We start from the raw sequence: 27,214 nt of genomic DNA on the forward strand, positions 1-27,214 counted from the left end.
TATTATAGTCCCACTTAAAGATGAAGAAGTCAAGACTTAGGGAGGACAAGTATTTTGTCCATGGTTTCCCAGGTGGAGGAGCTGGAAGTTGATTGGCCTCAAGATCTCCACTCTGTTCACTCGCTCCATAACCTAGCTGGCCTCCAGTGCTTAAGATGAGGAACAATCCTGTGATCTGTGGCCTTGGGCTTTCTGCTTAGGCTGTGTTTCTCTTCATTTGGGCTTCTTTGAAGAGTGAAGCTTGAAGGAGGAGGTTGCACTGGGTCTTTGGGACCAAGATTTATCTTCCACCATCGGATAAAGGGGGCATGGGCATGGGCACCATACCTGGCTGACTGCCAGCCAGAAGGGCTGAGGTGTGCTTGGGCAGAAGGCAGACGGCTAGAAGGACAAGTGCAAAGAGAGCCCCAGTCTTTGGTCTTGATAGCCTTGGGAACTGGTCTTGTTCCTCTGAGTTCTTGGAAACTTCCAGTTCTGAGTTTGGAGAAAAGAGTAGGTAACTGGGAGCCTTCAGAGCACAGGGTCAGCAGAGTGTTACTACTGCCTTGGGCCATGGCCTGGCATAACACCGCTAAGCCTAGCTCAGCCTGAGAGCCCAACAGAATCTGGGCTCAGTCACCCCCCTGGCTGCCCACTTTTGTCTCCTCTGTGCCTCTCTCCCTCAGGAGGGGTGGCTGGCAAACAGTACATTGCCCAGGCTTGCCATCTCCAACTGAGGTTGTGCTTGGAACCTGTGCCCATCCAGCATATTGGCTTCCCTGAGCATTACTAGGAGTGGGCAGGATGCTCACTGGGGCAGTCAGAACACTGACGGGGATAGACTGGCTTCAGGGGCTTGGGGACTAGAGATAGATCCCCACAGTGGCATCTGGAGAATAGCCTGATTTCCTCATAGTCTTCCCAGGGGAGTCCAAAACAGCACACGAGTCACTGTGGCAGAGGGGAAGCCCTAGTTCTGCCACTTAACTTACTACCTTTGTGACGTTGCCCAAGTCATGTAACGTCTCTGATTGGGTCAAATCTCTCATGGACCAAGTGGAAATAGTAAATCATCTATTAATTAAGGAGGGCTCCACCTCACTGAGCTATTAGGGGCACAAATAAAATTGCTGTAGGCAGCAGTGGCTTGTAGACCTGAAGGCAATTCATATGAAAGTAATGATGTCATGGAGAAAAGCAGGCAGGCACTGTTGAATACCTGTGAGGTGCTTGGTGGGGGTTACAGAAGTTCAAGACCCAGTCTAGTTAGGGAGGGACAGTGCTAAGCAATATGAGCAAGGTGTAATGAAGTGTTAATTTCATGTCTTGATTTATTAGTGAATTACTGCTGAAATTAATTTTAGGGGATTGGGACAGCATTAAAAGAAAAAAAGGGGGGGGGTATCGCCTAGGTGGCTCAGTCATTAAGCATCTGACTTAGGCTCAAGTCATGATCTCACGTCACGGTTCGTGAGCTTGAGCCCCACATTGGGTGAGCTCGAGCCCCACTTCAGGTGAACACAAGCCCCACTTCAGGTGAGCCCTACTTCTCTCTCTCTCTGCCCCTTGTGGGATTCTCTCACTCTGCTCTTGCTCACTTGTGCCCTCTCTCTCTCTCAAAAAAGAAAAAAAAAAAAAAAAGGAAGAAATAGAATAATATAAAACTAAACTGAAAATTTTGGAGTGCATGTAAGAATAAATTATTATGGGATGCCTGGATGGCTCGGTCAGTTAAGCATCCAACTCTTGTTTTTGGCTCAGGTCTTGATCTCACGGTTCTAGAGACTGAGTGCCAAGCCCAATGAGGGAGCAAAGAGACTGCTTAGGATTGATTCTCTTTTTCACTCTCTCTGCACCTCTCCCACATGTGTGTGCACATGCACACACTCTCTCTCAAAATAAAAAAAATAAACTTAAAAAAAGTAAATTATTTCATAAAATGTATTTCAGCTGTGTGTGTATGTGTGTGTGTGTGTGTGTGTGTGTGTATAAAATCTCAATATATAATGTGTTTCTTATTGTGGGTCTCAGTTTTGAAACTTGTGAGAAATGGTATTCTAAGTCAAGATAAAAGTCTTCAGATTGGAGGACAGTTAATGAGATCTGAGCAAGTGTGGAGGCCATGTGGATGGAGGCTGAGGGCTTGACCTATAGGAGCAGAGGGCTATAGTACAAGGGTCAAGAGCATGGACTATGGAGTCAGGCAGGCCTGGATTTGAGTCCCAGCTTTGTCTCTTCCAGCTATTTGGCCTTAAGTAAGTCACTTAACTTTACTAAGTCTTGGATTCTACTTCTGGAAAATTAAAAGAATGATATTATGGTAGGGTTATTATGAAAGGTACATGATAAAAATGTATATAACACTTTTAGGAAGAAATCGGTAAGTAGAAAATGATGTATAAATGGTAACTACTATTGCTGCTGGTATTGTTGCAGTTGTGATTTTTATTGTTATATTGGGCCCTGAAAGGGTTGCTGTGACTTGGAGAGGGGAGAAGAAGGGGCATTCTAGGTAAGGATGGGTCGGTGACAAGGGATAAGTATGTGTGTGCCTGGTATGAGACTGATCTGGCTGAGATGTGTGTAGCCTTAAAAGGGGGTGTTGAGATTATAGATAGATGGTGCCAGGAAAGTTTTGGCATTACGGGGGAGGAAAGTTTTAGCACTAGAAATTTCAACAATAGGGTGGGTTCACCTGGTGATAATGAGACCCATCCCTGGCAGAATTCCAGCATAGATTGGGCCACTAGAGACTGTTCCTCATTAGGCTCTTTTGATTGCAGAGAGTCCCTCAAGCCACCTGAAAGAAAGAGGGGTTTTCTGAAGGGAGAGTGAAGCTCTGAGACCTGAAACATTCCCAGTGGGCCGTTTGATCCCTTAAACTGGCCATTTGGTCAACTTCCTTGTCACTAGAAACTGGCTCATGCTCTCCTTCCACTGTCAGGAGGAAACCACCTCAGATAGCCTCTACACCATCATGCCATTTGCAGGGACACACCTGACTCTATCTTCATCTCATGGCTCATTTCTGGGCTTCCTTTGAGGATCAATTCACAATGCAGATCATTCTAATCATGTAGTGAAATTGAGGTCTGAAGAGGGCAAGCAGCTTACCTGTTGTAGAAGGGATTCCTATACCAGACAGCAGTCTTGATCAGATACCTTTTAAGATCCTGACTGACTAGACCAAAGGATATGTGAACTTTCTGGTTTTAAAAAAAGGATAACCTGCAACTTTTCAGGAGCACATCCTGTGCATAGAGAGAAATCTACCTGCAGTTAGAGAGCATGTGGTGTAGTGAGTTCTGGGTACAACCAGACCTCTAGTGGTCTTCCTTTTCACCATCTCCAGGTGGCTTAAACTCCTCTACTATTGGAGGAGAAGCTACTCAAATGACCCTATTTCCTCAAAGTTTTCCCAGTTTAAGGTTTTAAAAGTCAAAGCAGATCTTTCAGTTAACATGTACATTTCAAGTAGTGGTGGGTTTTTTGTTTCTGAGAAGATCTTGCCAAATCAATGGTATAGCTTAAAGTCAGTAGCATCATAGAATCCAGGAAATATGGTCGTTTGTTTTGTAACCAATTGAAATTCCGGTTTGAGGTTTGATGTTGGGGCTTTGAAACTGCCAAAGCTGTTATCTGACATCATTTAAAGGAACACTGAACTTGAATGTGTTCCCCTGTGTATCTGCAATTGGGAGAATGGGTATCTCTGAGGCCCTGCAATCAGATCTTATCAACAAAGACCTGGAGGGTTGAAGTATCAAATGGGCATGTATTTAATCACATGGGAATTCACTGGAAACATAGTCTCAGGCAAAAGCCTTGCCCTCTTTGAGCCTCAGTTTTCTCATCTGCTCAGTGGAGGGGTTGGATCAAATATTATCCACATCCACAACTGCCAAAACTTCCTGTTAACACAGTGTGGGCATCCCCTTTCATTTAGCTAACCAGAAGCCTCGTCCCCTGACTTGTATAAGCTAGTGCTTTGTAGGTGGTGGGAGGCAGCATGCCCTGTGGTGTCTGGGCCTTTGGTTTCCGTTTCCTGGGTGTATAGGGGTTGCCTGGAGACATGCATCTGTCAGTTTATTTGATCTAAAGGTGTGGTCTCTGGTTTTCTCCCATGAGGAAGGAAAGGAAAGAAGTGTCCTCACACCCTGGTTCTGCCTCTGGGTGGTGAGGAGAGAGTCAGCAGTTCAAGAGGAGAATGACTTTTGTCAGTGTGTTGAGGGGGCTAAGTTTGCCCTAGACTGCCATTCCTCCTCAGCTCTTCAGCCCCAAAGCTGCTCTCAGGCCTGTGCAATTCCCCAGAATAAAGTGCATAAAGAAGACCTGCCCTTTTGTGTCTGGGAGGCCCCTGCTCTGCCAAGGCCCCTCCCTCTGCTCTTCCAACCAGTAAAAGTCACAGCAGCGCATTTCCTTCCGTTAGAGAATCAAGGCCTGGGCCAAGCCCTAGCCCCATTATGTCCTGTTCCTAAGGGCCTCCTCCCAGCTGCCTAAGTGCTTCTGACCCTGCACTCTTTTCTGGGAGGTCAGGCAGGACTGAGTGCAGGCTCTTGGCTAGGATCTAACTTTGGATTCTGGGATTTTCCACTGATTTGCTGTTTGACTCTGAGCAAGATACCCTCCCTGGGTATCTTACCTCTAAATAACATCAAGCACTTTTTTTAATTGAAAAAAAAAATGTTAAAAATAAGAAAGTCAAAATCTACCACTTTAAAAATGATTTTAAGAAGAGAGCTTGGGACACCTGAGTGGTTCAGTCGGTTAAGCCTCCGACTTCGGCCCAGGTCATGATCTCACAGTTCATGAGTTTGAGCCCCGCATCGGGCTCTGTGCTAACAGCTCAGAGCCTGGAGCCTGCTTCAGATTCTGTGTCTCCCTCTCTCTCTGTCAGAAATAAATAAACTTAAAAAAAAAAAAAAAAAAAGACAGCATGTATGTAGGGCACCTGGGTGGCATAGTCAGTCAAGCGTCCAACTCTTGATCTTGGCTCAGGTCATGATGTCCATGTTTGTGAGTTCAAGCCCCGCATCAGGCTCTGTACTGATGGTGGGGAGCCTGCTTGGGATTCTGTCTCTCCTGCTCTCTGCCCCTCCCCCATCATGCCCCTCTCTCTCAAAATAAGTAAACTTAAAGAATAAAATAAAAAAAGAAGAGAGCATGTATGTGTGTGTACAGAGGTGTACACATACATTTTTCATTTTTTTCTTATCAATATTGCTCTGTAGTCTAAATAAGAAAGCATATGTAGAATAATCACTCTGTAAATCACTCCTCTTTGCCCCTCAGTTATTTGAACTCAGGAATTCTCAGGAAGTCACTTTTTAGAGGAAGCCTACTCACATGAAGCACTGTCTGGCTAAGCCAGGGATTCTGCCCCAACCTGCCTCAGCTGCTCCGGTGCTGATCTTCTTGCCTGGGGTGGGTCTCCATGCCCAGTGTTTCTGCCACTGACTCTAGTGGGCATTCAGAGTCCAGTAGAATGTCAGTGCCATGAAGGCCAGGACTTTGTTCTAGTCAAAGGAGTGTTTCCTCACAGCCTGCCCAGAAGCCCTGGCCCTAGAACAATGCTAGCACAGCTGTGATAGCTGCTCAGTTAGTAGATGTACAAATACAAGTGATATTTGATGAGGATTTGAAGCAGGTGTAGGATTTTGATAGGTAGAGACAACTTGGAGTCCCTTCCAGCAAAGGCACTGGCATGAGCAAGGTTGAGAGGTGGGAAAGGGCCAGGGCATAATTGTGGAAACTATGAATAACTAGTTTTGCTAGAATGAAGAGGTGAGCATGTTATTTATGTACTTGTTTGACTGTTTTGTTTTGTTTTGTTTTGATCCAGCTCTACACCTTGCATGCAGGCCCCCTAAGAGGCTTATTTATCTAGACAGACCCAGGACAGGAATGCTTTGCTTTGGTGCACAGATGCACACACTCAGACCTCTGTCCCCAGAGAGGCACAGTGACCCCTGGCCCCTTGACACATTGGGGGAGTGGGCACTTAACCTGGTGTCTCTCTGGCCTGTGCCTTCTAGGGAGGAGGCAGCGTTCCCTCTCATCTGTGTAAGTGTGTTCAAGAGTTAGCAGCCCTGAAGGGAACAGCAGGGATGGAAGATGGGTAGTAATGAAGGCCTGACAAGGCTGGTGGCTGGGGCTTAAGCCAGGACCTTTGCTTCCTTTGGCACTTCTGACAGGTCCTACCCTTTGCTCCACAGACTAGAGGAAGTCCCCCTGGAGGTGCTGAGGCAGAGGGAGTCCAAGTGGCTGGACATGCTCAACAACTGGGACAAATGGATGGCCAAGAAGCACAAAAAGGTGAGGGGCCTGGCCTTGGGCCTTGGGCTGGGAGTTGGCAGCCTGGAGAAGAAAAGGAAGAAGGAGGAACTGTATCAGCTTAGAGGAGCAGTAGCCAACTGCCAGTAGCCTTCTCCAACTGCCAGTAGCCTTAAGTGTCTCTGTCTGCCAGCTCTGAAAAGGAAACAGAAGCTGGCTGGAGGGCAGGGACCAGTCTTTACTTGATCTTCCAAGATGGCTTCAGACTCACCTAGAACTTTGTCCTGGAGTCAAACTTCAAAGCCACTTCAAAGGGCTTAGCCAAAAGCCCTTATAGGTAGCTTTCCTCCAGCCCTGTTTTGGGAGAAGTTCTTACTGCCGTTTACTACCTATCAGGGAGGACTTTATAATACTAATAATAGCTAACATGTGTTGAACATTTGCAGTGTGCTGGACACTTGACTTGAGTAGTCCTTATAACACTTCAGTGAGGTTGGTAGCAGTAGTACCCCTACTTTATGGATGACACACAAAATCAAAATTTGCACCCAGGCAATCTACATTTAGTACCTTCATTCTTCATCACCACCCTCTAGATGAATTTGATGAGTTCCCTCTTGCCTCCTGGCCAAAGAAAAGTAACCTCGCAGTTTAATGGTCTTATTAAAATGAAAGTACCCTCTGGCCCTCTTCTAATTGGTCTTTCTTTAGACACTAGCTCTATTGCCCCATAGGAACATCGTAGCCTAGCACAATGTGTGTGTTGGTGCCCTTGGATACCTGGGCAGGATCTAGTTACTCCTTGGCCTAGTGGAGACCTGTCCAGAACTTCATAGCCAGGGTGTCTCTGCATAAGTTCCCACTGCACAGAGTGAACCTGCTGTCCTGCTCTTATCACCTGACATGCTGGTCTGGTCTAGGCTGGCATAGCTGGCTGCAGGGTCAAGCAGAAATCTCAGGCCTGAAAGTCATATATGGGCTTGGGCCCAGCCCCACTACCTTCTCCTCTTCATGCCTGTGGCTAGCTGTGCAACTTTGTGTGAGCCACTTCACCCTCAGTTTCCCTGGTTGAATGGAAATGACAGTCATGTTGGGAGGCTCCCATCAGTTGGTGACTGCAAAGCCTTGTGCCTATGGAGAAGAGGCACACCTAGCCCAGGCTCTTTCTTGCTATTCTTTGTAGGCTTTGGAGCATTCATTTTTTGCTTATTAACATTTCTCTTAAAAAAATTTTTTTTTAAAGACAGCTCTTCTCAACTGTGTCATGCATGACTCTGGAGTCTATTTTCCTCCCTCCTTACCCCTCAGGCTCTTACCCTGAGCTTCAGATCCCTCTCCAATCTCGTGATTAGTGACTAGCAGGGATGGTGGATCCTTCTTGCCCCAGTATCCCTTGCAAATGGGGGATTCCAGAAGGGAGCCTTGGGGAGATCCTTTCAGCAGAGCAGGCAGTACCACTTCCTCTTTCCCTTTGCTTCCCTGGCACTGTGGTTAGGAAGCCAAGAGCTCCCCTTGTCCAGCAGGGGCCACCACAAGAGGCTATACCCTATCCTACCCAGAAGCCCTAGCCCACTGCTCTCTGCTCCTGCCACCTCAGCTGTGGTCACACTGGCCCTAGGATCTCTTCCTGTCTGGCTGCACAGGCTTGGGCTCTCCCCTTGGTCAGGAAGTCATGGCACAGGAAGGACAATACCTGCTTCAGGAAGTGGGTCCAGACCCAACACCTCTCCTGGACTTAGAATCTGAGTCCCCAGGAGGGGGTCCAGGCCCTGTAGGGAGGCAAGGCTGTGGCTGGAATGCTGTCTTCCCCTGTAGGGCTCTGCTCAAACTGTGGCCTAGCTCTCCCAGAGTTCAGCAGGCAGGGTGTGGCCTCACTCAGCTGTCGTCAGAGAATAATAACCCTTGTGCTTTCTGTTTGCTGAGCATTTTCTCTTGCTTTTTCTTTTCTGATCCCCACCATTGCCTCCTCTCTAAGGCTGGCAGGTAGAAATTGCCATCTCTAACACCTCTGTGCTGAGGAGGATTCCAGAGGCCAGGGTGGGAAAAGATGGCTATACTCCTGGTTCTCCATCCCCACCTCCCCAGCTCTGGCCTGAATGAGGGCAGGGCCTTTTTGAGAGCCTTAATGAACTGAAGGTATTCCTGGGCTCCCCTGTGGCAGGCCAACTATGACAGGGGGCTGTGATGATGTGGGAGCTGGCTTAGGTCAGCTAAGCTTGGCCCTGGGGAGAGCCCAAAGGACCTGTGGCTCTAGGCCATACTATATCCCTTTGCCAAAACCTTCTCAGACCAAGTGGACTCCTTAAGGAGACTCTCATCCCACACAGCAGGAAACTATTATTCCAAGAGTCTGGGGCAGTTCCCTTCCACTCCCTTCCTTGCCCCCCTTTGCAAGCAGTTCCAGAAGCTCCAGCTTAGCTCTCATGACCAGCTACTCTGCTCTTCCCCCATTGCCTCCTGCCTGTCTGCCTGTCTCCTTCCTGGTTCTTGATACTCTCTGACCCTTGGAAAGTTTTCTCTTGTTTGTGCTCATCATCAGGAAGGCTAGGCCTTCTGTGCTCCTCTGAGAGATTCCAACGGGACTATTTGAGGGGGTTTCCAGGTAAGGGAAAGTTAGGTGTGAGCAGGAGCCCCTGGGGTTTCCGTGTCAGGCATCTTCCTGGGATGGAGGGGTGGAAAGGAAGGCATTTATTAAACACAGACTGTGTGTCAAGCCCCATTCTAGGCATTTTCCCAACCTTCTAATAGAATCCTGGGTATTACCATTCTGTTTTTAACTATTGATGAGACTTGATTAGTTGAATCCAGCACTGGACTCAAACTCATATCCACTTGCTCTTCCCAGTGCCCTGAGCTCCCATCTCCGTCCCAGGCCAGGCTGCTTAGTGCAGGGGTTGAGGGGAGTGTCATTGGTCAGTACCCCCACCTCCATTCTATAGGATTGGTACCTCTGCTTTTGGTCTTACCATCCTTGACCATTGGCCTTGAGGTCAAAGAGGATGATCAGAGCAGCTGCCCTCAGTCTCATTCTGTCCCAAAGTCCAGGTGGAGCTCATCTCCCAACTAGTTCTGTGAGGCCAGTGAAGTGGAAAGTTTATGGGGCTGGATTCCCCTAGCCTGTGTGGTATAGGAAGTAGTGGGTTCCTCATGGTGTGACCTTAATATTTTCCCACTCTGTCTTCAGTTTTCCCATTCGTAAAAGATGATTTTTCAAACTGGATTTTGACACAGAAGTCTTTTTCTTTTAAAGACAGCAAGCATAAGAATTGAGCATAGCTCTGGGTCATGAGTTATCCCAGATACTTTCTCCCTCACCTCTCCCAGTCTATGGGACTTTTCCTATGAGTAGGAAAGACCCATGCCATTGTAGCAAGGGTTGGAATCAGGATTCGCAGCCAGGAAAGCTGCCTCTGACTTGGGCTGGGCTGGTAATTGTGGGAGCTCAGGGTCAAGGAGCGCAGAAGAGAGAGGATTCATGACTAAAACAAGTATGGAGGCATTCTGCTCAGTTCCCATCTCCCTTGAGTTCTGCTGACTTTCCACTCTAGGTGGCCACACGGCTACTTAAACAAACACCCCTGTGAAAGTGCCCAGGCCATGTCTCTGGGCACAGTCTGGGTCATCTCATAAGCCACCCTTTCCTGAGCTGCAGCTGTGCCCCGCACCATGCAGATTCCTCCCTAGTGATATCCCATGGGGCTCCTCCAACTTGAATGGTTCCATTTTTGGTCCAGAAAATGGTCATGGGGATTCAGAATTATGTGGTAGATCTCAGAAATAACCTGTTTTATCACTGGACCAGGGGACATGGAGACTGCCATCACCTGGTGGCAGCATATCTAATTACAGTCATTACTTGTCACCACCCCCCCCGGCCCCCACCAGCATCCTAGGCTATGCATTGTAGCAACAGTAGCAGCAGGAGGGGAGTCCTATTTTCTCCACTTTACGGCTTGCCCAGTGTGCTAACTAAAAGCCCGCCAAACACCAATAGAGGAGCTGGACTGGCACACAGCCTCTGGAGGAGCTGCCTGGGTGGATGTATAAGCACAGTCCTTTTGACTTTCAGATCCGTCTGCGGTGCCAGAAGGGCATCCCACCTTCTCTGCGGGGCCGTGCTTGGCAGTACTTGTCAGGAGGCAAGGTGAAGCTACAGCAGAACCCTGGAAAGTTTGACGTGAGTGGCCCTTCCTTCACCCTACCCTCCCTTCCATGTCTCTTGATGCCCTACCCATGGCAGCAGTCCTCCATGTACTCACTTGGACCTCAGCAATATGAGCTGGTTAATAGGACCACCCATAAAATGCCCCATTGGCCAGGCCTATTCAACCTGTGACTCCTGGGGGCTCTGTCCATCTGAAGCTCCAACTGTGCAGGCTTCAGTGGGATGGACAGATTTTGCATCCTCCATTCCAGCTCTTTATTTTGTCAACCACCCAGTTTTGTTTTCTTGGGGTTAGCAGGCCACCTCCCAGCTCTTGGTTGTCAGGAGGGGATACTCAGACCACTTCCCTGACTTCCTTGGGCTCCGTGCTCTGGGCTTTTGGAGGCCTGCCCTCAGGACCACAGGACCTTCAGTAATCTTAGCCTCCCATCCTCAACTCTTTTCTCCTGCCTCATCCAAGCTGGCCAGACACAGTTCACCTGTGCTGCTAGTTGTCAGCCTTAGGGGTGGCATAGCCAAACCAGTATCCTTAAGGGTTAGAAACCAGTCAGTGGCGAGAGAGGGTGTCCTCTGCAGGCATGCCTTCCCCTCCCCACCTGCTGCTCCCTACCCCATCACTGCCAGAGTAAGAACACTCCTTCTTTCATGGGCTTCTTAGGGCCCACCTGGGCTGGGCAGCTTCTCCAGGAGTTGGCTCCCCTGGGGTTGCCCCTGCTTACCTCCTAGACCTGGCCGTAGGCATCAGGGTTTCTTCCAACCTCTTGGGACTGGTGACAGGCAGTGAGAAAGAGCTGCCAGCTACCAGCTTTTTGTTGACATACTTCATGCTTCAGCAAACACTCCTGTTTTGCCAAACCTGTTCCCTAAGAAGAGTAGGTGGGGCAGGGGAGCCTAGAGTTTCTGCTGTTGACCTGAAGAGGGTAAGAGCCTTTTACTAACAGTATTTGGCCCTGGGGCTGGGGGATTTGGTGGAGTGTCTGGCTGAGGGCAGCTCTGAATCAGATTGGACTGTCCTACCAAACATCAATACCAGGTCCTACTAGAGCAGCCTCTTGACTCCAGAGTCTACCTCCCAGTGTCTTCCTCCCATCCCTTACATTTCAGGAGGCTGCATCCTGGATGGAGGGAAAAACTCAGTGGTGGGAACCTCACCCCAAGGTTACCTCTGGCTGCCAGAGCACAGGCATAGGAGCCAAGAGCTTAGTTGGCCTGGCCAGACTCCTGGTTCCATAGTTAGCAAATGTGAGCACGTGTTGTGTGAATAGCAGAGTATGGAGCATGTGTGTGCATTTTGTGTGTGGGGAATAGTGTGTCTGGAGAGGAATCAGCCACCTCTGTGGAGTCTTGAGAGTTGCTTGTGGGAAAAGGTAGATTTTTCCCAGGAAGGCCTTCTAGATACTCTGAAGCTGAGTAGTGGGTCCCCAAGGCAGTCCTGGGGGCTGGAACAGTAGTTTTCGAGCACACCTAGAAGGACTTTGCCTGTGGATGACATGGAGGAAGTGAGCAAGGTTGAGAAGCTCCCTCTGGCTGCTGTGGACAAGACAGCCAAAGGCAAGGGTACAGTGACAGGCTATTGGTGGCAGCACATAACAGCACCTATTCCTGTGTTCCCCTGAAGATCCAGGTAGTTGACCCCAATCTCAGCTGTCAGGGAAGGTTCTGCAGCCTCTTGTGGTTCTGTCTTCTCCCACACTTGCTCTTCTTCCTCCTTCATTGGGCAGGCAAGTCCTTTCCTTACCCGGTTTTCTTCTCTGGCTTCACCTCATGATGGTGCCAGTGCCTTCAGGCTCTCTTGGAGGCTGTAATAGTGGCATGAGTTGCCAGCGGCTCACACCTGCCTTTGATTCCCAGAGCCCTTTCTCCCCATAGGTCCTTCAGCTATACCTTTTTCTTTCTCACCCATCCATGTGTGGTCAAGTGCTTTGGGCTGCTGAGGTGTCAGGCAAGTACATCCTAGGAACTGACTTTTTGGAGTCTCGGGTCCCTACCTTACCAGAGCCCTTGGGAGAATTTGTAGGATCCTCCTCCACTTTCTGACAAAAGCAATCCTGCATTGTGCTCAGACAGTATCCAGCCCTGGGCTTGACTTGGGAAGTTCATAGGACATGCACAGACCCCCATCTTTAGAATATGTGGGACTCTAGAGGTTGTATACCCACTTCTTCACTCTGTGCCTGCTCAAGGGCCCTCTGTGGAGGCACCTCGCCCTTCCACCTTCCAGCCTTGAACATTCCATCAGTTTTTTCTCTCAGACTCACTCTCTCATGTCAAGTTACCTGGCACCCTAGGGTTTTTAGCTTAATATTGGGACACCCCCACTGAGAGGGCACAAGAGAGAAAGGAGCTTGTATGAAGACACCTGCCAGTCAAGGCCAAAGCCTGGGTCTGTGCCCACTGGTGTGTTTGCTGAGAACCTGGCCCTCATCCCAGGGGCTTTCCCTAATGCTGCACGAGCCCCGCAGGCAACATGTACTTAATCTGTTTCCCTGCTCAGCCCTCTGGGTTTCCTTTTTATTGATATATTCTTTCTTTTTTTAAAGTTGGGGCATGAATTTACAGAGGGTAAAATGCACAGATCTTAAGTGTGCAGTTCAGTGAGTTTTGACAAATAATACATATCCATGTAACTAACTAGCAAATCACAATATAGACATTTCAAATGATGAGGAAATGATTTTTGTTTGTGTAATACTTTGTTTTTTAAAATAGTTCTCATGACAAAATGTTCACAGAAGTTCAAAGAAAACAGTAAAACTTAGTTGAAACCCCAGCACCCAGAGATGGCTGAGTTTAATGGTTTGACAAATGTCATATCCTTCCACATAACACTCTATGCAGATCTCTCCCTCTCTTTCCCTCTCTCACTGTCTCTTTCTCACACCCACACCCACACACAAACACCCTTCCCTGAATAGGTGACACCACTTGCACAGGGAGACAGAGAGCAGAGGAGTTGGGATCAACGGCTCTGAGTCAACCTGGCTTCCAGGCCCAGCTCTACCATTTTTCTAACCATGAGGATTTGGGCAAGTGACTTTTCTTTGACCTTCAGTTTCCTTATCTGTTGAACAGTATAATGGTAGGACTTTTGGGATTAAGGAAAAGAGTCAGTGACGCCCACGGGTGGCTCAGAGCAGTGGCGACAGGTGGTAGCTATTGCTTTGATAGTAGCCTTCCATCTTAAGGATGTGACATAAGGTATTTGAGTGAGTCCTGAATAAAGTGTCTAGGGGTTATTTCTAGCCACAGCTATGACAGACACTTGACCACATGGGTCTTCCTGGATCACCCCTCAGAGTTTCTAGGGCCCTCCCTCCTTGCCTTTTTGCCTCTGCCCAGGCTTCCTTACCTGAGCTTCCTGACTTGTCTTCAAGAGGGCCCAGTTCATGATAGGATTGGGTGGGCATTACTCCTGGCAGGGGGCTCCTCCAGTACCCAGGACAATTGTATATTCCAGCAGCTATTCCTAACTCCTAATACATGCTCTTGACCTTGTTTCTAGGAGCTGGACATGTCCCCTGGGGACCCCAAGTGGCTAGATGTGATTGAGCGTGACCTGCACCGGCAGTTCCCTTTCCATGAGATGTTTGTGTCCCGGGGAGGCCATGGGTGAGTAGGCTGGGCCTTGCACACTGGAGGTGGCTCTGAGCCCTGTCCCTCAGAGTGCAGAGGGGGTAAAATGAGTTTGGATTTATCTCAGGGGTCCAGAAGCTGGCAGGCCCAAACTCCACTGTTAGAGTTTCCCTTTGGTTTGAATCTGATGGGTCTTCTTAGCTTCTCCTCTTACCTCTGGGGCAACTTTCATTTACTCCCCAGAGTGCTAGAGCTTGCCTGGTCCTCTTCTAGAAATAAGTTTTGGTGGTAAGAAAGAGTGTTAGAGATAATTGGGTGCACAGAGGGTATGTAGGAAGGGAAGGATAGGCAGGCCAGGCCAAGGGACCAAGACAGACACCTAGGACAAAGCTGACTTGGCCAAGGGGACACAACTGCTGAGTAAGAGCCCCAGACTTCCAGCCCTGACACACCCTTACCTTGTATCTGGTATCCTGCCTGGCTCTGCCTCTGCTTTCTCTTTGAGCCTCTGCCCTCACCTTTCAAACTGGGGGAGGGGGTGCCCTCCTGCCTCCCTTCTCTGGTATTGTGAGAGTCTGTGTGCTACAGTGGGAGACTGACCCCTTGCTGACCACAGTCAGGTCACCAGAGAAGAGCAAATTCTAAGACAGGTCTGGTCTGGTAGGGCATAGGTAAGGACAGCGGATGGCAGAGTCACACCTATCTTCCCTGCCCCACTTGGCCCTTCCACAGCCAGCAGGACCTATTCCGTGTGCTGAAGGCCTACACCCTATACCGACCTGAGGAGGGATACTGCCAGGCCCAGGCGCCCATTGCTGCTGTTCTGCTCATGCACATGCCTGCTGAGGTACCACCAGGCCCTGGGCGGGTGAGTAGGTGGGCAGGGAATACCCAGCAGCAAGACCTCATGTCTCTCTTGCCCTCAGCAAGCCTTCTGGTGCCTGGTGCAGATCTGTGAGAAGTACCTGCCTGGCTACTACAGTGAGAAACTGGTGAGTGTTTGTGGTTGGAGACCTGGCCTGGGACCTGCTGTTTGTAGCCTCTCCAGGCCTTTCTCTCCGCAGCCACTCTTGACCCAGCTTAAAACCTTCCCAGACTTCTGTTGCTTTCAGGCTGAAGACCCAAGGCCTGACACGATCAGGTCTTCTAGGCTCCAGACTCATCGGTTCCGCCCTGCCATCCATCCCTGCTTCAAGCCGTCTGGCTGTTGTCAGGATCTCAGTTCCACCAGTGCACCAAGTTCTTCCCTGCCTCAGCCTTGGCATAGGCTTAAATCTCTACCCCCTTCCTTCTTTTAATAACCCCTGCTTTCCTTCAGTTTTCAGCCCTTAGGGAGCTTTCTGTGACCCTGACAGGTGGGATCTCTGGCACATGCTAATCCAGCATTCCTGGTCCTGCCATATTCTGGGCACTTAGCCACCCCCTATGCCCTGCTCCTAGTCTCTTTGCTCCTATAATTCATCTGTCTGCCCCTTTTTACTACATGCTCCATGAGGGGGACCAGCTATGTCTTGTTTGCTCTTCATTGTATCCCAGCACCCAACACAAGGTTGGCTGCCTACAGGCAGTAGCTGCCTGAGAGATGAATGAATGCCTGCCTGGTACTGGGAGCCAGGGCATAGTCTCTGTCCTGCCTGCTGTGAGCCTACATTCCTGGTCCCATGGCCTTGCTGTGTCCCCAGGAGGCGATCCAACTGGATGGGGAGATCCTCTTCTCACTGCTGCAGAAGGTGTCACCCGTGGCCCACAAGCACCTCAGCAGGCAGAAGATCGACCCACTACTGTACATGACAGAGTGGTTCATGTGTGCCTTTGCCCGCACCCTGCCCTGGAGCTCTGTGTTGCGCGTCTGGGATATGTTCTTTTGCGAAGGTACTGGGTTGGGCTCAGGGGAGCACCCCTGCTTCTAACCCAGCCCAAGGGGGCCTCTATTTCCAGAGAAATTCCTTACAGGCCCCTTACCACCCCCTCATGCAGGAGTCAAGATCATCTTCCGTGTGGGACTGGTGCTGCTGAAACATGCATTGGGCTCCCCTGAAAAGCTCAAAGCCTGCCAGGGCCAGTATGAGACTATCGAGCAGCTGCGGAGCCTTAGCCCCAAAATCATGCAGGAGGCCTTCCTGGTCCAGGAGGTATGACCCACACCCTTCCCTTACCCCTGGGTGGGAGCAGGAGATATGGGGGTCCTTTGGGAGGGGCCTTGTAGCTCTGCCCTTGAAGGTGAGTCACTGGTGTCAGGCCTGGTGCTCAGCAGCTTAGGATAGTATGGGTAGACCTTATCCTCCTGTCTCAATGAGAAGACAGGGTCACAGAGAGGCCTAGGTTTGCAGGGCCTCCCAAGTTCTGAACCACTTTGGAATGAGAGAAGCTGCAACTCATCACCTCTCTTTTTCCCTGGTACCACATCCATGGCCTTGGCTTTATTTTCCCTTTTTTCTTTCTTTTGTGCAATTTTGTCTCTCAGGGGCTATACTTTGGTGACGTATAGTTGGGCAAGTGGACTCATGAGTTGTGGGCAGCTTTCTCCATTGAGGCAGTGGGCCTTAAGTGCCTGGCTCACCTGGCACTCAGCTCTGGGACTTGTGATCACCACAGGAACCAGACCCCCATTATTCCTAAGGTCAACCATTAGTGACCAAGACTGGAGGACACTGAGAGAGAACAGACACCAGGCTGGGAGACAGAGGGGAAGTTTCTTCCTGGTCTTATCTGCCTGTCACCACCCACACAGGTGGTAGAGTTGCCAGTGACAGAGCGCCAGATTGAACGTGAGCACCTCATTCAGCTGCGGCGCTGGCAAGAGACCCGGGGTGAGCTGCAGTGCTGCTCCCCGCCCAGGCTGCATGGTGCCAAGGCCATCCTGGAGGCGGAGCCAGGCCCCCGGCCCACACTGCAACCCTCACCATCCATCCGCCTGCCCCCGGATGCCCCCCTCCCTGGCTCCAAAGGCAAGCCCAAGCCACCCAAACAGAGCCAGAAGGAGAAGGAGCAGTGGAAGCAGGCAAAGGCAAGTGGGCAGCTGGACAAGCCCCCAGTCCCAAGTCAAGCCAAGGTGGCAGCTGCTGCAGGAGATGCATGTCCCCCACAGGATGTACCCCCAAAGGATCCAGCCCACCAGGACTCAGCCCCGCAGGACTCAGCTCCCCAGGATTCAGCCCACCACCACTCCCAGGATTCAGCCCACCACCATTCCCAGGAGAGCCTGACGTCCCAGGAGAGTGAGGACACCTACTTGTAACCCTGGCAGCTCAGGCCTGTGGCGTGGGGTCTCCACATACCTACACGGTTCATGAACTGACATTCAAGGGCCAGCCCACGCACTGAGGGCCCAGCTGCCTGGCCACTGGGTGGCAGAGAGTCTGGCTGGCCCAGCACAGATTCTGCCTGAGCCTCCTTATTTATTTTCTCCAGAGTGGAGCTTGGGCCAGCCCAGCTGGGACAGGCAGAAGTGAGGACCCATGGGTGGTGCCTCACTCAGCCCCCTCCTCCTGGGGGGATGCTCCCCAGGGCTAGGGTGCTGTTGTGAGGAGAGAGGGTGGGGTAAAGGGTGGGGTGCTCTTTGTGTAAAATAGAAAAATGATTTTGTACAGAAATAAACAGGCTTGTGTAGAGAGTTGCTGTGCAACTAGGGACTGGGAAGGAGAGCTACCTCTGTGCTCAGCATCTCCTCTGTGCCCTATAGAGCCCCCCATCCTTGCCCCAGCCCAGCACCAGGGCCTCTCTAGAAATGATTTTGCCATAGGGGATGCCAAGTCCAAGGCCAGTCCTGTTGCTGGCCCCCACTTTCTCTCACCCTATCCACTCTTCCCCATGTCCACCAGCTGCCATAGATGAGGGTCACCGGAGCTAGAGCCCAGTGCTGGAGCAGAGCAGGGGCCTGCTTCCCAGGCCTTGATATCTACCCACCTCTGAGGGGGAGGGGCTCCTTAAGAAGGTCTTTTCAGGGCCTTCCTCCACCAAGGCCTGACCTGGATACCACTTCAGATCCCAGTAAGGGTCTGAGTGTTCATTTAGGTTGAGTGCTGGAGCCAGGGGTGGGGGACCATGAATGCCCTTACATGCTAAGTCCAGACCTCCACTTTAGGTAGAGGGGTGAGGGGAGAAGTTTGGGTCTTTGATAAAAAGCTGCCTGTCATTTCCTGGTGCTCAGCATGTGCCAGGCTGGGCTGGTTATATCACCTGCTGATCAGGTAGGCTCTCTTATTATCCCCATTTTACAGATGAGCAAACAGGGGAGCTGAGTGGGAAAGATGAAGCTGATTGATTTGCGCCTAGAGTCCCTCAGTTACCTCTCCTGAGCAGCGTGCCTGGTGACCTGGCAATGCCATTGAGGGCCCAGGCAGGCACTATGGTCACAACCTGATGACTGGTGAGGGTAAGGACAGGGTGTCCCTGGGAAAGGCCCTCCCTTCTGCTGAGGAAGCAGCTTTTCCAGTCAAACAATAGCGTCTGTTCCTGGCAGGCTATCAAGCTGGGCTGGGCTGGGCTGGGCCATTGTGGGAGGGGGTGGGAGAGGGAGGAATAGAGCCTCCCTAAGAGCTTTCAGGCATCACAGGGCCTGGGCCTGGAACATCTTGTCCTGGTACAGCTGGGGATACTGAGGCCTAGAGAGGTCAAGCGCCTCTGAGTCTATCAGGGCAGGCTACCACTTCCTGCCTCCCACCCCTCACTCCTGTGGTTTCCCACCCCATCTGTACCTGTCATGAGGAGTTTTGAGGACTCCCTTCCCCCTGGCTTTCCAGGGAACAGGCCAGGATGTGGCAGCTGCAGTGTTCCACAGGAGCCCCCTGAGCCAGAGAGCCCAGGGAGGGAGGGTGCTGCCCAGCTTCCATCCACCTACAGTAGAGGCTTCTGAGCAGGCAGGAGGCTTGTGTAGGCCTGCTTTAACCTGTTTGGTTCAAAGCTTCAGATCTGAGGCCTAAGGATGCTTGGGCCAGACAAAGGTCCCCCAGAGCATACTCTGTCTGTCTTGCTACAGAGCCAGCCTAGGTATGCTGATGCCTGCTTAGACTTTGAAGTCTTCTTAGACCTGAGGCAGCCTGAGCAGAACACATTCTAATGTTGAAATGAGCCCAAGTTGGTCCTAACAAGCCTCAGATCTGGGGCATCTGCCAGTGCTGAGGGCCTCTCTGGGCATGAAGCAAGTTTACATGTGCTCAGGCCAACTGGGTTCTGCTAATGGCTCACTCTTTGGGAGGTCTCAACAGGGCTCAAGTCTCAAGTCTGAGATCTGAGTACCCATGAGCCCCAGATGCATGGGAGTGTCTACTGAAGTCTGAGCCTGGGGCATCCCTGGCCCAAGCGCTTAGTCTTGAGGGGTCTCAAGCCATAAATAAGCCTGGCCACCTTCATTACCCTACCCTACAGTATGTTGCTCAGACATAAGTGGCTGGGGCCCTCCCTATCTCTATGACCCCCGTGAGTAAGTGCATTCTTCCTCCGCAAGAGGAAGAGGGAGAAAGGCAGCAGGACACTTCGTTGGGAGAGAATCACAGGGTCACCAAGGGCTTTACAGCATACCCCTCCATACTCCAGAGTTTTGGAGGCGACACTCTGGTCCCAGCTGAGCCCTGGTTCGCCTCACGGCCCTTCGGAGCCTCAAGGATATCAATCATAAGACCCATATGGGGACCCGAAGGACAAAAACCTATTCCACACCTCCCCCATGCTCCCGACCCCAGCAAGGCAGGAGGCCTGCGGAAAAGCCGGCTGAGGGGGCGCGGCATAGGCGGGGCCTGGAGGACTCAATGGGGTGGGATCAGCCTAAAATCTCCAGCCCACGCTAAAGGGGCGGAGTCATCGGGGGCGGGGCTCGGCGGGCTGGAACACGAGGGAAGAGGCTCTGGCCTCAAAAAGGAGGCGTGGCCACTCCAGATAGGCCGCTCATTCCTGAGGGCGTGGCCGTCAGGGAGGTGGACACGGCATGGGGCTAGGAAGATCCACGGCTTAGCGGGCGGCGTGGAAGCGGCTGCAGAGCGGCTCCTTTAAGCCCCCGGCACCGCCCCCACCGCCCCGCCCCCCGCGGCGGTCTGGGTCTGGTTGGCGACCCGGTCGGGTCCGCGCGGACCGTGATGGAGCTGCACATCCTAGAGCACCGGGTGCGGGTGCTGAGCCTCGCCCGCCCAGGTCTCTGGCTCTACACCCACCCGCTCATCAAGCTACTCTTCCTACCCCGCCGCAGCCGGTGCGCGCCCGGGTTCGGAGGCATAGATGGGGGTGGGCTTCGCTGTTGTTCCGGGACGGGGTCGGGAGATTAACATAGCCGCGGGGCAAGCGGGAGCGGGCGGGGAGGGCCCTTCTCCTCTCTACCCCCCGCCCTCCCCGCACCCCTTCCCCCCCCCCACCCCCCCGTCCCGGCCTCCATCCGGCTTGGGCCTACCTCCCTGGGACCGCCGCCTATCCGGCCCCGTGAGGCCCCCTCCCAGAGCTAGTTAAGGCGCAAACAACCCGGGGTGGGCAATGCTTAACTCCGAGTGGTGTCAAATGGACGCAGTTCCTTCCTGGCGACTATGGGGAGCTTTTTCCAGATGCCTCCCATCGGGTCAGAGGGACCGATCTAGGGGGCCCAAAGTCCAACGCCCCCGGGGGTGTCGTCGCGGGTGAGCCTCCCCTTCCGGAATGGACGGTCCGGAGCTTCTGCGGAGGTCGGGAGGCGAAAAACAGTTTGTGATTCCGGTGATGAGGCCCACACTCCCCTGGCCCGGGAAGAAAATTGGGGCTTGACGGGGCAAGCAGGAATCTTTCCAGGCGCTTGAAGTGAAGTCTGCTCGCCCCCTCCGCTCCACCCAGGCTGAAGATGCCCCCCACCCCCATCCAGGTGCAAGTTCTTCAGCCTGACGGAGACCCCCGAGGATTACACGCTCATGGTGGACGAGGAGGGCTTCAAAGGTGGGGGCTGGGGAAGGATGTTGTGCTCCCCTCTTTGTGGGATTCTCACTAGATGCTGGAATCCAGAGTCCCAAGATCTGGATGCGAATTTGACTCCGCCACTCACTGGCTGTGTGCCCTTGAGCAAGTCACTTCCTCTCTCTGAGCTGTTTGTTTCCTCTTATGTAAAATGGGTATAGTTATGGTTCTTGCCTAATAGAATCCCATGAGAACTTTATAGACAGGGGTTTGAAAGGCACTTGGCAGCCTCAGGCCAGTAGCAGGGCTTCAGTTACAGTTCAGAGCAAGAATTGGGGTGTTCCTGAGGCATTTATATCCCCCTGGCCATTATTTCACGCTAGACTTATCTCCCTGGTGCGGATCATCCCCTCCCTGACTGGTCTGGGAACTCCAGGAGTCTGAGGGCTGGGAAAGGAATGCAGGAGCAGGCAGCCAGTCCAGGGCAGGGTCCTGGGGGGCCTCCTGGCTGCGGTTGGGAGATTAGCAGACACCTTGGCCCCAGCTTCTGCTCCAGACTGGACTCCAGCCTGGTTCCTCCCTCCCTGGTCTCTGGAGCTGATATCTGGCTCCTACTCCTGCCAGCCTGACCCGTCCTCACAGGTCTGGAGTCTCAGGCCATGAAACTGTGGCTTGGCCCATCCGCTGGGCCCTTCCAGGCCTTAGTTTCCCTGTTTGTAATGCGGGAAAGTCTGGGTCTGCTAAGGGAGAAGGGCATCTCTCTGCCAACCTGATCTGCTTGCGCCCCCTGGTGGTGCCAGGTGGTATAAAACCTCTGTTCACCCAAAGAATGCCATCATGAGATATAATGCTGTCATCCCATTTTACAGATGAGGAAACTGAGATTCAGAGAAGTTAAATCATTTGCCCCAGGTCAACAGCAAGTAAATGGTGAAGCTGGTATTTAAACCCAGGTCTGTCTAAATCTGGAGTTCCAGTCTTAACTGGAAAGTTTGGATCCCTGGCAGGCCAGCACCTGAAGAACTTCTCAGTCCTTACATACATGCAATTCTCAGGAGCAGAACTTAGGAGAGGGAGACAGCCCCAGTCTCCAGACCTGCTCCTACCTTGGTAGAGCACGCCCCACCTCCCCCCTCTCCACCCCTGCCAAGGCATAGACAGGGAAACTGAGCGGCAGGGGACAGCCCAGTAGGTCCTGACATGGTGTATACTTTCTGCTCACAGAACTACCCCCATCTGAGTTCCTTCAAGTGGCTGAGGCCACATGGCTGGTGCTGAACGTGTCATCCCACAGTGGCGCAGCAGTGCAGGCTGCTGGGGTCACCAAAATCGCGCGCTCAGTCATTGCACCACTGGCCGAGCACCATGTGTCTGTGCTGATGCTGTCTACTTACCAGACGGACTTCATCCTGGTGAGTTTTCTGCAAGCTCCAGTGCAGGGCAGGGTGGGTATGGGTGCCTGGGGGCTCATGTGATATATCATCTCCCTGTGGTCCAGGTGCGGGAACAGGACCTGTCTGTGGTGATCCACACGCTATCCCAGGAGTTCAACATTTACCGAGAAGTGGGCGGGGAACCTGTGCCTGTTGCCAGGGATGATTCCAGCAATGGCTTTCCCCGTTCTCAGCATGGTGAGGTTACCCTCTGACACCCAGACCTAGGCAGGGCCTCCTCTTCCCACCGGGACCCTTCCCTTGTGAGGATTGGTCTGCGGGCATGGGGATACCAGCTGATACTGACTGCCTCACAAGACAGGGAAATGTGGAGAAAAGAGGTGGGTTCCTGTAGAGCATGACCCTACACCCCACCCAGATGGCCCTATCTGGCCACCAGGGGGCACCCCAACCCACAGTCTCCTTAACACCGGCTGCTGCCTGGTCCCTCCTAGCAGGGCCCAGCCCCACTGTGCATCCCATCCAGAGCCCACAGAACCGCTTCTGTGTCCTTACGCTGGACCCTGAGACACTGCCAGCCATTGCTACCACCCTCATCGATGTTCTCTTCTACTCATACAGGTGGGCCTTGTTTGCACTTTGTTTCTGTTTTCACACCATCCTGTGTTCCACTACCTTCCGCTTGTCCCTCAGCTCTGCAGCTCTGTGCCCTGTTCTATGTCTTGGGTTCCTGGCAGCCTGTGATACCCGTGTGCCCCTCACTGATGTTCAGGGAAGATCTCGATGCCACAGCTGCAGCCCTTTCCTGTATTGTGAACAGACAACCCCGAGCCATGCCTTGGTCTGGTCCTCTGCCAGCCCTGGGGTCCAGTGTCTTTGGAACAGGCGAGATTTATTGTCCTCCCCCACCTCCACCTGACACCATTAGGAGATCAGGGCCCTTGGACAGAGGAGGAGAGTGGCCCAGAGATAGGAGGAGATGCAGTGGGCCGGGTGCCCTGAAGAGCACTTGAGCCTTCTGTCCCTTCCCAGTGCCCCCAAGGAGGCAGCCTCTGGTGGTCCTGGACCCAGCTCTATTACATTCTTTGCCTTCTCCCTCATCGAGGGCTACATCTCCATCGTCATGGATGCTGAGACGCAGAAAAAGTATGTGACTCCTGACCCCTAGTGGACCATAGATCCTAAGCCAGTCCTAGGGAGGGAGGAGGAGGTGGAGCATCAGACTCTGAGGTCACCAGGTCAACCTGCTCCCAGGGGCTCACATTGGGGCAGGGAGGGGACAGGTGGGTGCCCTGCCCACTGTCTGCCTGCCTCTCCAGGTTCCCCAGTGACCTCCTGCTGACCAGCTCCTCGGGGGAGCTGTGGAGGATGGTGCGCATCGGTGGACAGCCCCTGGGCTTTGGTAAGGGCTGCTCCTTGTGGCCTGGGGACTTGGGGGGAACCTGGGGGGGGCAACCAGGATGATCCACATGCACCCCCTCTCCCCCCACCACCATAACCCTCAGATGAGTGTGGAATCGTGGCTCAGATCGCAGGCCCCCTGGCTGCGGCCGACATCTCTGCCTACTACATCAGCACCTTCAACTTTGACCATGCCCTGGTAAGCACCATGGGTTGGGCTCCTGGAAAGACACTGAGGCCCAGGAGAGTGGGGAGGGTACAGGATGTAGTCCATCTGGGCCAGGAAGTCAGCATGGCCCTGACCCCTCTCTCCGTCCACCTGCCCGCAGGTGCCTGAGGATGGCATCGGCAGCGCCATTGAGGTCCTCCAACGACGGCAGGACGGCCAGGGCTCCTGAGGCCTCCATGCTGTCCCCTCACCCCAGGCTTCCAGAGACTTCTCTAAGCTATTTCCTCAAGCACTGGGATGAGTCCTCCCCACCCCCATTCCTGCTGGGGGACCCCTCCTTCTGCTCTCTGTATGTAAGCTGCGTGCAGGCACCGGCTCTCACGTGGACATGCGTGTCTGCCCACGCAGGGGAACACGGTGCTCTGGGCTTCCTCCAGGAAGCCCTCACCCCTCACTCCCTGCTCGGCCTCAGTGTTTGCACATTCCCTGCCTGAGGCCCAAGACATCCCCCCTCTCAGTGCCCTGAGCCAGCTGCTCCCTTGGACAGGGCCCTGGTCTCCATTCTGCTTCTGGCTGGGTCACCTTCCCTGGCCAGGTGAGTTCTGACAGTGCCTGCCCCTCCCGGGGCCTCCAAGAAAAGTATTTTTACATCTTTCTCCCTTTTTTATTGACTTATTAATAAAGGCTTATAGTTATAAAGGGTTGGGCTGTGGTCCATGGGGGTTGTTTGAGCTCAGCCATGGCTACTCTGCTGCTCCTTCCAGCCCCTCTGCCTGAGGTCCTGGTTTGTCCCTGTGTAGCTGGCTCTGGCTGGGCTCACCTGACTCAGTTCTCGCCTCGGGGAGAATCGAAGCCTTGAGAGGTGATGTGACTTAGCCAAGGTCACCTGATTCCCATCCAAGGCTACCTGCCTCTGAAGCCCAGCCTCTTCCTTCCTTCCTTCCTTCCTTCCTTCCTTCCTTCCTTCCTTCCTTTCTTTCTTAATGTTTTTATTTATTTTTGAGACAGAGAGAGACAGAGCATGAGCAGGGGAGGGGCAGAGAGGGGGAGACACAGAATCTGAAGCAGGCTCCAGGCTCTGAGCTGTCAGCACAGAGTCCAACGTGGGGCTCGAACTCACAGAGTGTGAGATCATGACCTGAGCTAAGTCGGACGCTTAACCAACTGAGCCACCCAGGCGCCCCGATCTTTCTTCCTTTCTTGCTGTTTTGCAATAGTCCAGAAGGTTCTGAACATGGTTAGAGATTCCCAGACCATCCCACCTGGAAGTCCTCCAGCCTTCCCTGCCACCCCAAGGTGGGCCCAAAAGCACCTTTCTTCTAGACTGCTGCCTGCTTGCTTTTAGACCATGCCTGAGTCCTGGAGGTCCCACACAGGAGTCCCTGTTGGCCAAAAAATCAGTTAGTTCTTGTCACCAGGGCTCTCCTGGAGTAGTGGTAGGAGGGGGGCCAGCCAGAGTGGGGACCTGGGAGTCCACACACTGGGCTTCCCCTGGCCAGAAGGAGAGGATTGGGGCCTGGAGGCCACCTGGAACCCAATGTGCCTTCAAAGGCTGCCTTCCTGGGCCAGAGGCTCAGCACATGTGGGCCCGGGTTTCCTGTCACAGAGGGGCTGCCTCCCTGCTCCACAAGACTGGGATTCCACTGTGGCCAGATGGGGCCCTACAGATGTGCTGGGGAGGTTATCAGGTACCCTCAGCCCAGACCCGCCCACATTCAGGAAAGGAAGAAGGGTGTGACTTCGGCGTATTCAGAGGTTGCAGTGGCTCCCCAGAAAAGCCAGAACGGGGGCCAGGCCTCTGGCAGTGTGCCCACCCTACCCCTGGGACCCAGGGGCTACAGATCAAGGAGCAGAAAGCACAGCCCAGCCTGGTGAGTGAGCGGTCGGGACCCTAGACCATCTCCTTCCCCTCAGCATCTGTTTCCTCATGTGTATCAAGATCTAGGAGGCAGCTCCTTCAGGATCCCTATTCTTCTTGGCCCTGGGAAGGTGGCATTGCTTTGTAGTTTGACTTGGGGGGAAATTGGGGAGTTCTGGCTTCTCTCTGGAGGGCCCATCCTGGGCCCTGGTTCAAGGGATGTCTTGGGCTGAGTGGGGGCTTTAACACCAGAATCCTTAGGGCTCCTGACCTGCAGGTAGAGAGCTCCTGGGCCCCATGTTCAGCTCTGGGGACTCTGTCCATCTGTCTGCTTATGAGTCCCTGTGAGTCATGGACTGATTTGGATGTTTCTGTCATCCCGGCTTTCCAGGTGGCATCAGGCTTTGCCCAGTCCCTCAGACCAGGTCTTAACCTGGCATTGGTTAGTTCTTGGCGTGCTGCCCACAGGTAGGGGGGCCACCGGCATGCCCCAGTGGGCTAGTCTGACTTGGACCCAGGCCTAGAGCTTACGTGTGTCTCTTTGCCACATGTGTGTGAGTCTGTGTGGAGGGGCTTAGCTCCCAGGGCATTAGAGTCCTTGGGGCTCACTGAGTCAGCTTGGCCTTCAGCAGGTTACAAATGGGGAGATCTGCTCTGAGATTGCCAGGAAGACCAGGACCCACCTGGGGTCAGGGCACAGGGCTTGGGAGGTGACTGGGGCACACTCAGCTGAGAAGGAACATGACTCTGGACCTCACATGTGGCTGATGCTCTGGGTACCATCAGATAGACAGGCCTTAAGCTGTCCCAAGCTGAGGTGGGGGGCTCCCAGAATCACCTCTTGGTCCCACCCAGGCCCCTGAAGAGTTCTAGAACAAAGGAAGTCAGTATGGTCAACCCAGGCCTGGAGTTGAGCTCAGCTTGGGTCATTCAGAACTGAGGTTGGGGGGTGCTCACTGGCACACAGTCCACATCCTTGTCCTTCCAACCCTGGGAGCCCCAGTCCACCTGTCCACATCAGCACAGCCTTCCTGAGCTCAAGGGTCAAGGCCCCAGACTGCAGAGCCTGAGTGCACATCCTCATAAAGGTGGTAGCCTGTGTCTGGGGAAAACCGTACCCACAGCCCCCTGGGGAATAGGAAGGTGCTCTTAGCCCTCTGACTGTCAGCCCAGTGTCTGGCATCTGCTGGGAGGATGTGAACCTAGGTGGGAGCTCTTGAGTGGGTGGGGACGGGAGATGAGGAAACCTCAGGCGGGGAGAGTCAGTGGCTCATTTCCACCCTTTCTGATTTTGCATGCCCATGCAGAGGAAATGATCTTGTAAGTCCTCTTTGAAGTTATTTGAGCAGAAACTCAGGGTTTAAAGTCGTCCCTACCCCTGCCAGGCAGGGCTGTATGGTCCCGTGCTTATTGCCAAGTTGCTCCAAAGCTGGCTTCTTGGTTTTGTGTAGAAAGGAGAATACACCCACACCCTCTCGATGTTCCACCTGGCCCCAAGATCCCATCTGGTGGGAAGGAACCAAGCAGGAGGCAGGAGGGCAGCCCCCTCTACAGCC

The 27,214-nt window shown here is 52.8% G+C and overlaps 2 protein-coding genes across 9 annotated transcripts in view; both read left to right on the forward strand.

The window, feature by feature from the left end:
- Positions 1–17,604, forward strand: part of TBC1D10A (TBC1 domain family member 10A) — a 30,950-nt gene extending 13,346 nt beyond the window's left edge. The window contains exons 2-9 of one of the 2 annotated variants that reach the window (XM_019426675.2): positions 6,195–6,294; positions 10,322–10,429; positions 13,920–14,026; positions 14,723–14,837; positions 14,917–14,982; positions 15,673–15,862; positions 15,968–16,122; positions 16,722–17,603. In XM_019426675.2, coding sequence (XP_019282220.1) covers positions 6,195–6,294; positions 10,322–10,429; positions 13,920–14,026; positions 14,723–14,837; positions 14,917–14,982; positions 15,673–15,862; positions 15,968–16,122; positions 16,722–17,228 — 1,348 coding nt within the window. In that variant the 3' untranslated portion in view covers positions 17,229–17,603. Of the gene's footprint in view, positions 1–6,194; positions 6,295–10,321; positions 10,430–13,919; positions 14,027–14,722; positions 14,838–14,916; positions 14,983–15,672; positions 15,863–15,967; positions 16,123–16,721 lie in introns of both variants that reach the window. The other variant, XM_019426676.2, reaches the window with a different exon arrangement.
- A 2,201-nt stretch (positions 17,605–19,805) lies between these two features.
- CASTOR1 (cytosolic arginine sensor for mTORC1 subunit 1) lies at positions 19,806–24,499 on the forward strand. Of its 7 annotated transcripts, none has more exons than XM_019426652.2 (9): positions 19,806–20,174; positions 20,808–20,878; positions 22,061–22,248; positions 22,335–22,467; positions 22,725–22,851; positions 23,263–23,376; positions 23,550–23,632; positions 23,736–23,830; positions 23,961–24,499. In XM_019426652.2, exons 1-9 carry the CDS (start codon positions 20,062–20,064, stop codon positions 24,027–24,029), a joined length of 993 nt encoding a protein of 330 aa, XP_019282197.1. In that variant the 5' UTR covers positions 19,806–20,061; the 3' UTR covers positions 24,030–24,499. The 7 variants fall into 7 exon arrangements, with proteins under 7 accessions (XP_019282197.1, XP_053758147.1, XP_053758148.1 ...); XM_053902172.1 differs by having other exon boundaries at positions 19,809–20,174; positions 22,728–22,851; XM_053902173.1 differs by having other exon boundaries at positions 20,074–20,174; positions 20,780–20,878.
- The last annotated feature ends 2,715 nt before the right edge of the window (positions 24,500–27,214 follow it).

This window comes from Panthera pardus, unplaced genomic scaffold, assembly GCF_024362965.1.
Source record: "Panthera pardus isolate Hobbes unplaced genomic scaffold, ASM2436296v1 HiC_scaffold_15, whole genome shotgun sequence".
NCBI lineage: Eukaryota > Metazoa > Chordata > Mammalia > Carnivora > Felidae > Panthera > Panthera pardus.